Below are 10710 nucleotides of genomic sequence, written 5' to 3'. Positions count from 1 at the left end.
GAAGCTGTGCCTTCAATCACAATTTTCCTGGGGTTTTCACTTTCAACTGGGAGATCAGATGCTGAAGAAGCTACCTGTGGGTGGCTTGTACATCCTCACTCAGCAGGTCATAATCTTTATATATTTAATTTACTATATCAGCTACAGAATCCCCAACACAATAAGATAAATTACTCTTACTTTTACTCTGTTAAAGTTTCTCTCTTTATCTTAGTTCCTTACAGTTTTATTGTGTTCCTTCTACATGTACATCTCTTTCTGTTGAGCTTACTTGGAGTTTCTTGAGTTTCTTACATGTGCAGATTAAAGTTCTTCAAAAAACTGTAAGAGTTTGCCATTTTTTTCAACTATTCATTCTCCCCCTTTTTTGTCCTCTACTTATGGAATTTTCATAATGTCTATGGTGAAACTCTTGATGAAGTCCAAAGGATCTCAAATTGTGGGTTTTTTCCCTTATTGTTTTTATCTTTCTGTCCTGCAGACTAAATAAACTCAGTGGCCCTTTCTTTAAATGTATAGATTCTCTCTCCTGCCAGTTCAACTCTGCTGTTGAGTCCTCTACTGAATTTTTTTTTCAGTTGTTATGCTTTTCAGCTCCAATACTTCTATTTATTTAATCTTATAACTTCTGTTACTTTATTGTTATTGTCTATTTGATGAGACATTATTCTCATGTCTTCTTTCATTGTTTATGCATGATTTCCTTTAGTTAAAAAATATTTATAATAACTGCTTTAAAGAATTTCTCTAGTCCGGCTTCTCTCAGAGACAGTTTCTATTGACTGTTTACTTTTTCTCTTGTGTACTGGCTATAATTTCCTGTTTCGTTTTATGTCTTGTAAATTTTTGTTAAATATTTTTTATTTTAAATAATGTGGCAATTCTGGAAAATGTATCTTTTCTCCCTACTCCCTACTTTAAGAATTTGCTTAAATTCTAACAACTAATAAATATCTCATCCTTTCTCAAGGGGCCATGTGTGTGTACCTGTGTGTTTGTGTGTGTGTGTGTATCTGTGTTGAGATACACTTTATTTCTCTAGCAGACTGTAGTAGACTAAGCTCTACCTTAGTCTCCATTTACTGCTTGTATTGAGCTTCAGCATCATCAAGAGGTTAAAGTTTCAGGCCTTCTAAGGTCTTTCTTGAGCACGCACATAGCCTTGCACAAGTATGTGGCCTTCTGCGTCCTGGAAATATGTTGTAGCTTTTAAAGTCCCCTATGGATATCCCATTCTGGTGTTGTTCCTTTATTATTTTTTGATTATCCTCTTCTTACTCCTAACTATTACCACCTCAGGCAGCTAGAATGTTAAACAAATGTCACTTATTGTTTTCAACAAATGCCTGGGGAATAGAGTTGTTTACATAGCTTGAGCTCTGAATCAGGACAAATTATGATAATCCCTGTGAATTTAGCTTTTCAATAAGATGTCAAACAAATACTGATGATTCTCTTGGGATGGGTGTTTTGGCTGCTAAAAACCCATTCTGCTCACTCCAGGGACTGCTAAATTACAGGATTTTGCAGCTATTATGGTATTGATGTTGTTGATTCTCAAAGTTACCATAGATATAGGAAGAGGGAAAGTGATTAGGGCAATTAAAATGTCATAGAGCTATCTCTTTTTTAAAAAATTCACAATTTTTAATTCAATAAACACTCATATTTTTCAAGCCATTAATTAATATCTAGAGTTCTAAAAAATGATTTTGAAAAAAGTTTTTTCAGCTTTCTTATTGACATTATGGAGTATATTTTCCTTATTTCATTATTCCTGAAATTCTTCTAGCCTCCACTAAATTTGAGAATTATTTAATAGATATCCCTTAGAGAATGGGATGATACTTGGATGTTCCATATGTCATGATTAATCCATCTAGAGGGGGATTCACAGGAGCAGTCTATTACTGAGTTAATGCTTTCCCCTTTATCATTAAGAGAAGGTGGTCGCAGGCTCATTTTACACAGCAAATATCTAGTACCAAGTTCTTATATAGAGCCTGAGTCTTCTATATTTTATTTTTCAGATTTAAAGGACCTCTTTTCTCCTTTTATCTATAGCTTATAGCAATTTGGTAAAATATAATTTTGTAAACAAAAATAGAATATTGATTTGTTTCTCTCTACCTGATCCCTCCATAATTCAGGAACTCTTATTCAGTATTTTTATTTTTCATGACAATAAAGGCATTTGCATAAGTTCAATAAGAATTCATTATCCTTGTAATAGGGTGCAATTGGGCAAGTCCTTGACTTGGCTTCTTAGCCTATAGAGGCTTTTAAAAATCTAAACTGAGATTCCTTATTACCAGTCAGTTTAAGAAATTAAGGTGAATTTTATGGAGCTAATAAAACCCCTTAGATATCACCAAAGTTTTAACTAGAACAACATATCTGAGAATATACATAAAATCACTATTCCTGCTGCACTTATGTAAATAATCAAGCAAAGTTTAAGATTTATTTTGCAAACAAATTAGTCTTACTGTGATTATCTTTGCTAGAAATTGGGGTATTTATACAGAGAAAAATTATTTTTCAGTGGAAAACTAAAATATACCCTTGTGCAGATTCTTCTATTTATTGTGTTTGAGGTTTTGTTATCTACCTACAAACTGGACTGGATTCTAAATTCTTCTCATTTCCTCCGATATCTGACTAAAACTCTCCAAAGTAATGTTTCCAATTTTCTTCCAACCTTCTGACTGAGAATCACTAAAAAGAAAAACTACCCTTTTCCCAAAGCCCGCGAACTGAAACTAAAAAACTTGGTATAAACTTCAGAGAAATCACTAGAATGGCACATGTGTGGACAATCTTTGTGTTTGTTGCTTTGTGGGTTATTCAGAAAGTTCATAGAATGCCTAGTGACATAACCAGAGACATTTAAACTACAAAAAATGTTCAAGCCCAATATAAGGAGCCTGAAGTAAAAGTCTTCTCAACTGTTATGTTGCTTCAGAGACTGATTTGTAGTCTGCTTCAACCATTAACATTTTTCTTTGTTTGCTTGTTTCCATAGAAATGCCTCTCATTAAATAAGATTAAATGAAAATCCAATTTCTTATACCATATTGGCCTAACTTTAGGAGCTCACCTTTAACACCACCTCCTGAAATGAGACACACCTATTTAACTGAACTGACCTCTTCTCAGGAATAAGGGACTGGTTCAATGAGATGGAGCAATATAACAACTCAACTTGTAGACTATGAAACTTCTTTGGCACATCTAAAAGGAGAGGAATAAAAAATAACAAAATACACCACTCCACATATGCCTCTTTGGCGTAGGATTATTTTGAGCTAATAAGATGATTTTTAACAACAGATTTGCTTTAGATTACTTATTGTCTGAACAAAGAAGAATATATGGCATAGCAATTACCTCTTGCTGTACCTGGATCAACACCTCTGCTATTATAGAAACTCAAACATTAGAAATTAACAAACTAGTCTCTTGGTTAAAACAAATTAATGCTTCTTCAGATACATTCTTTAACTTGTTTGGTACCAACTCATTTTTTTCATGGGAGCCCTGGCTAAAGAACATATTTCAGTCTCTTGGTGTTATCCTCCTGATAGTCATCATTGTAGTCCCCCAGATGCATTGTGTTCTCTCAAGGGTCTGATTTGCATCTATCAGCAATACATCATATGGTTTCATTACACTTGGAGAAGCAAACAAGTAGAACAATGAGATGAAAAGAAAAAAGAATTCTTCCACAGACCTGACACCATAACCTATGAATTGCAAGACAAGGCAAGAACAACCTAACCCTGCTGGTAAGAGAATGGTGCTAATGTCAAATTATTGGTCAGTCTCTCATGTATGATAGGATGACCAAAAGGGGGGAATTAAATCATTTAAACAAGGAAGCCATTAAACTGAGGTGCCTCTAATGCCTTGGTAGACTATGTAAGCAAACCAAAATCTAGCTACAGTTGTACCTATGTCTGAGAAAGTGAAACTTAAGAGCAACCAATCACAAAGCCAAATAGATTTTTCAAAATAAAGCAATTGCTTATACTACAATCAATTAAATAATGTCTTTGCTTTGCTTCCATGTCATTTTCATAAAAACCTTGACCTTACCTCCTGTCAGTGGAGCACTCCTAACCACTTTTGGTTTGGTGCTGCCCAATTCAAATCAATATTTGTTCAAATGAAGTCTTCACAATTGCAACATGCCTCAGTTTACTTTTAACATTACCAAAATGTATATCAGATTTTTCTTATACTTCTAGAATAACAAAGTAGAAAGAGTAATAACAGAATTGGTACTTTTGTAGTTTTGCCTCTAAGAGATATCAGTTTTATTTAATATTTGGTAAATCTTTAAATGTGGTTATAGTTTTAGATAGTGTTAACTGTACTGCAGGTATGCAGCAACTTCTTAAAGAATGGGTTTATTTATACCTTGAAACACTCCTTATAGTTAAATCTTTTTTTTTCTTAAGCTGCACAGTGCTCCATTCAGTCACCATCAACTAATTAGAAACATCTTTGACAATGAACCTACTTATAATTTAGGAGGACATTATCCCTAAAATCTCTACATCTGTAATATTCTAGGATTCCTTAATCTCTTTTGATACCTTAGAAGCTCTTCCCTTCGTATATAGGTTCCAGATTTGATGAGTGAATCATTAACCCTTGGCATGGATTTACATATTTTAGGTTGAAATGCTATATAGAAACTATCACTGTTATAACCTTCCTTATTAGATCTCTTTTCTTGGCAAAATGCATGCATTTTTAATACTGGAGCAAAACTATCTTCTAGTTCAAAAGAAACTAAATGATTATTTGCAGTGTGTGTATATATATATACATTTTCTCCTCTTCAGTGTGACCAGTCTCATCAGAGTTATACTCAGGTGATGAGGTTATCCAAAGAGATCATTCAGTACAATAAGTGTACACCAAACTCACAGCTCACCTTTTTTTTTTTTTTTTTTGGCCCCACCACGTGACTTGCAGAATCCTAGTTCCCCAACCAGGGATTGAACCCAGGCCACCACAGTTAAAGTGCCGAGTTCTAACCACTGGACCTCCAGGGAATTCCCATCCCTTACTTTTCAGGAGATGTTTCTATCAGAGATTCTTCCTAAGAGGCTAACAATTTCACTGTGTAAATATATTTAATATTACCAAAATAAAAGCAGCTCTTTTTTATGCTGAAGTAATTTTCTCAAAGAGGATCAGACTAAAATGAGTTATTATAGATAGTAAAAAGAATGCAACTGAGATAACACAGGAGAGACTGGAACAAAAATATGAACCATGGAATTTCTTAGAATTTTCTCAGCACTCTAGAATGGTGCTAAAAACTGATTAGAAAGATTACAATGTTTTAGGAATATTTATAAAATTTTCTAAATACATAGCTTCTTTCAATGGTTTTAAGCTTTTTTTCAATATATTATATACAGATTATATGTAAGAGAGAAACTTTGACTCACTTTTAAACTGATCTGGAGGTAACTTTTAAATATCCATATCATAGAAGATTTACTGGCATATATTAGAAGTGTTAAATTCTGTTAAGCAATGAAGTATAAGCTTTCTGGCAATGTATATTCCTGTTGAGTAATAAATGATATTAACTTAAACAGAAGACATGATCTCAGCTCAATTTAATAATTTAAAATGAAAACAGTTTTGGTTCTTTGCCTGGCTATCTCTATTCAGTGTTTTATTAAAAACCCATAAACAAAATATTGACCAACAATTTCATAGCTAATAAATTGCCACCGCTCAAAAATCTATTGTTATTTAAGCAGTGTTTTTGAGGGTCTGCTGTGGTTAAGATGACTCTACTACAGAGTCTTACAAGGGATGGAAGTCAAACCAAAAATCTAGGCAGTATTTCCCAGGTGGAAGTTGCTGAAAGTGAATTTTATCTCAGTGGGTACAAATATCAAAGACAGGAAAACAGATAATAGAGTGAAAGAGATGTGACTGAATATTACAAAATATTGCTTTTTCCATAAATGGTTATATATATATGTACACACAAGGGTGTGTAAATGATCATCTCTAGTACCATGATTAAAAATCTCATAATCATCTCTAGTACCATGATTAAAATTCTCATAGGCAGAACACTCTTTGACATAAATTGCAGCAAGATCTTTTTCAATCTAACTCCTAGAGTAATGAAAATAAAAACAAAAATAAACAAATGGGACCTAATTAAAAAAAGATTTTGCAAAACAAAGGAAATCAAACAAAACAAAAAGACAACCCTCAGAATGGGAGAAAATATTTGCAAATGAAACAACTGACAAGGGATTAATTTCCAAAATATACAAACAGCTCATGCAGCTCAATATCAAAAAAACAAACAACCCAATCAAAAAATGGGCAAAAGATCTAAACAGACATTTCTATAAGGAAGACATACAGATGGCTAAAAAGCACATGAAAAGATGCTCAACATCACTAATTATCAGAAAAATGCAAATCAAAACTACAATGGGATGTCACCTCACACTGGTCAGAATGGCCATCATCAAAATGTCTACAAACAATAAATGCCAGAGAGGGTATGGAGAAAAAGGAATCCTCCCACACTGTAGGTGGGAATGTAAATTGACACAGCCATTATGGAAAACAGTATGGATTCTCTGTATAAAACTAAAGATAAAAATACCATATGATCCAGCAGTCCCAATCCTGGGCATATATGTGGAGAAAACCATAATTGAAAAAGATACATGCACCCCAATGTTCATTGCAGCAGTATTTACAATAGCCAGGACATGGAAGCAACCTAAACGTCCATCAACATAGGAATAGATAAAGAAGATGTGGTATATATATACAGTGGAATATTAATCAGCCATAAAGAAAAGAACAAAATAATGCCATTTGCAGCAACATGGGTGGACCTAGAGAATGTCATACTGAGTGAAATAAGTCAGACACAGAAAGACAAATATCGTATGATATCACTTGCATGTGGAATCTGAAAAAAGGGTACAAATGAACTTATCTATGAAACAGAAATAAAGTTACAGAAGTAGAAAACAAACTTATGGTTACCAGGAGGTAAGGGAGGCAGAGGGATAAATTGGGAGATTGGGATTGACATATACACACTACTGTATATAAAATTGATAACTAATAAGAACCTACTGTATAGCACAGGGAACTTTGCTCAATACTCTGTAATGACCTATATGAGAAAATAATCTAAAAGTGGATGTGTATATGTGTAACTAATTCAATTTGCTGTACACCTGAAACTAACACAGCATTGTAAATCAACTATACTCCAATAATTTTTTTAAATAATTATGTAAAAATAAATAAATAAATGACATTCTCTTTCCAAAATGAATATGAATTTATTATCTGGAAACAACTCAGCAGCCACTTCCACAGATTCTTTTTAGCCTGGCTTATTATATTTTCTTTTTTTATATTATAAAGCAGATATATTTTTATAAAAATTTAAACATAAGTGTTATGGATATAAATTCATAGATTTTACAGGGATAATGTAGAGTCATACTTTAAACAATGATAATTTCATTACTGAAAGTTTGTGAATACTTATGAAATACACATAGTCATATAATTTTTTTAAATCATGAATTGTGTAGATTGCATATATTTTGAAAATATGACTTGAGTCAATTTTCATTCATTTTTTATAGAAAATGAAATTCCAGCTCCATCTTGTGGTTTACAATTTGGTTTAAAATAGTACATTATTATGACTAATAATACATTATTAGTTATTATTATTATAATATAATACTAATACATTATTCCTTATTGTTTTATCTTTTCTTACATTGAATGAATATTTAACAGGTACCTGCAATTCTGTACATTAAAAAAGTTTCTATACTTTTTCTCTGTAAGTTATTAATATATCTTTATTTTTTAAAGTTCTCACAAGATATTTGCTATTTTTAATATTTTTACTTTCATTGTAAAAACACACACAAAAGAAAAACAAGTACTATACTAATCAAGTACTGATGCTAATCAATATAATAAGCCTCCATGAAGGCCTAATTAAATTTTCACTTAATTTTATTAAGAAATGTAAAAAGTACAAAGTCAGCATAATGTTAGTCCTTTAGAAATGCTCTGTTTTGGTAGCTCTATTTTTCGTTTTTTAAGGAACCTCTGTACGGTTCTCCATAGTGGCTGTATCAATTTACATTCCCACCAATAGTGTAAGAGGGTTCCCTTTTCTCCACACCCTCTCCAACATCTGTCGTTTGTAGATTTTTTTGGTGGTGACCATGCTGATCAGTGTGAGATGATAACTAATTGTAGTTTTGATTTGCATTTCTCCGATAATTTGTGATGTTGAGCATCTTTTCATGTGCTTTTTAGCCATCTGTGTGTCTTCTTTCGAGAAACGTCTATTTAGATCTTCCGCCTATTTTTTGATTGGGCTTTTTGGTTTTTATTTGATATTGAGCTGCATAAGCTGTTTATATATTTTGGAGATTAACCCCTTGTTGGGTGATTAACCCCTTGTTGTTTGCTTCATTTGCAAGTATTTTCTCCTATTCTGAGGGTTGTCTTTTGTGTGTGTGTGTGTGTACACATTTAGTTTTATTGTAACAAATCAACTTGTACACTTTTAACGTTTAAAACTGAGCATCATCTTTCCTTTCCAGTGAAACAAAAAGAAAAATTTAAAAATAAACAGGAACAAAATTACAATAGAGAATGTCAATTGCAAATAAGACCCTACAGGTTCTGCTGATTCTCCCATCGAGTGGCAGGGCTCAAGTCATCATTAGGAGAGAATTTATTTTAAAAGTGTCATCTTAAACTGCAAGGATGTCCGTTAAACATCACAAGTAAACATGCCAAAGGAGAAGCCATGTTGTCAAAATGTCCACTTAACCCACCCAAACATCTCAAACCCGCCCTTTGCTGACCTTCTATAACCCCATTTTTTTAAGTTTTTTTTTTCTTTTTTTAAACAAGAGAAAGTAGACAGATACTTGTTGGTAAATGCTAACTGTCCATATTCACATAGAGACACAGTGTAATCTCTGAGCCCAATATACAGAGAAAGGAGGAAAAAAGCTAGAATTCTATGCACTACTACACAGGGGCCTAGCACCCTCCAGCTTCCAGCAGAGCTAAGGGAGCAGAAGGTTTTTCTTTTTTCCCACAGAGCATGGTGGTGTTGATTCCATAAAGTTTTTGTTGAGACAGGAAGGGATAAAAATGAATTTGGAACAGAAAGGGGTAGAGATTCTTTTCCCACTGAATTCTGCTCAAGGTATTTCCCCCCAAAATAAGTTGTGAGCCATGGTATAAAGGAGAAAAGACACCTCAAAAACAGGGCAACTGAGCACAAGAGGAGAAGGAGAAAAAAAAGACTGCAACTTGCTCCCAGGGACTGGAGAAAATTAAAAAAAGGAAGGTCGGAATCCATCAGTGTTCCATTAGTCATCTTCTCCTTCATCTTCCTCTCCTTCCTCCCCCTCATCATCATCTTCATCTTCTTCACCTTCGTCCTCATCCCCTTCTTCATCAATATCTTCCAATCCTTCTTCCTCTTCATCATCATCATCATCTTCTTCTCCCTCCCCTTCCTCATCATCATCATCTTCTTCTCCCTCCCCTTCCTCATCATCCATGTCTGGAACCAAGTAGTACTGTAATGGATTTGGCCAAATATCTTTGATGACCTCTCCTAACTCATCTGCACCTGCATCAGAATGATCAGTAAACCAGGTGAAGAAGCTTTCTGGTTCCTCATGCTGTCTCTTCCTGCTGGCTTTATTCTGAGTTTGACTTGAACGTTTTGTCAAATCCTTTCCGGGTTTCCATTTGATTTCAGTGGACTTTGAAGATGGATCACCACTCTCATTCAGATGAAATTCTTTGGAGAGAACTTTATTTTCAAAGTAAGGGTTTTCATCAAAATAAAAATCTATTCTGTAACCTGATTTAATATCTTCAAATTCTGTCACTTCGACTCTTGTCAAATAATGCAGTGCCTCTTCATCCTCCTCCCCAAGCAGTGCAGACACTTGTGGATGGTTAACAAATGTTGTTACCCAAAAATTTGGGATTTTGGCGATCAATTCCAACCTCTTCTGAAAAAATGGTTGGCGGAGTTTGTTATATTTCTGTTCTACTTTCAAAATCTCCTCACTGGCTTGTTCATTAAGTCTGTCTATTTCATTTTGTACTTCATCAATATGTTCAATTGCTTCTTGCTGTTCTTTTTCTGAGGTCTCGTCGGCCCCGTCGTGGTTGGAGTTGAGCTCCTTTTTACTGACTTTGGCCGCCAGCGCTGACATGGTGCTACTCCGCGGCCGGGAGGGGAGCGGGGAGGGGGAGAGAAGGGAAGGCGAAGGGGGCGGGCAGCGGCTTCCCCTCACGCCACACGCGCGGGCGCTCGCTTGGTCCGGCCGCCTCCTCCCGGCGCTCGCTCACTCGCTTTCCCTCCTCCTGGCTCGCGAGCGCTGCCCTCGTGGCCTGACGACGAGGGAGGGGCTGTGGCTGCGTGCCGGGCCCCGGCCCGGGATCCTGCTTACGGAGGGGAGGCGGCGGCAGGCGGGCAGGGAGCTCGGCTCCCTCACTCACGCTCCGCGCTCCAGCTCGCTGCTCGATCTCCCCGAGCCGCCTCCTCCTCCACCTCCTCCTCGCGGTGAGGGGCAGGCGGCAGGGCACAGGCGCGCCAGGCCTGAGGGTTGTCTTTTTGTTCTG

At 35.4% G+C, this 10710-nt stretch overlaps 1 protein-coding gene across 1 annotated transcript; it reads right to left on the bottom strand.

Moving 5' to 3' along the window:
• Positions 1 to 9367: 9367 nt before the first annotated feature.
• LOC308619676 (protein SET-like) lies at positions 9368 to 10421 on the bottom strand. Its single transcript, XM_081238734.1, has one exon. It carries the CDS (start codon positions 10299 to 10301, stop codon positions 9438 to 9440), a length of 864 nt encoding a protein of 287 aa, XP_081094860.1. The 5' UTR covers positions 10302 to 10421; the 3' UTR covers positions 9368 to 9437.
• Positions 10422 to 10710: the final 289 nt, after the last annotated feature.

The sequence above is a fragment of the Mesoplodon bidens genome (assembly GCF_964165515.1).
Source record: "Mesoplodon bidens genome assembly, chromosome: 1".
NCBI classification, from domain to species: domain Eukaryota; kingdom Metazoa; phylum Chordata; class Mammalia; order Artiodactyla; family Ziphiidae; genus Mesoplodon; species Mesoplodon bidens.
The sequence above is the reverse complement of the archived record's forward strand: the minus strand, read 5'-3'. Positions and strand labels throughout refer to the sequence as shown.

Excerpts from the sequence above, each read along its gene's own strand:
- LOC308619676 (XM_081238734.1), bottom strand. The coding sequence starts at position 10,301 with ATGTCAGCGCTGGCGGCCAAAGTCAGTAAAAAGGAGCTCAACTCCAAC.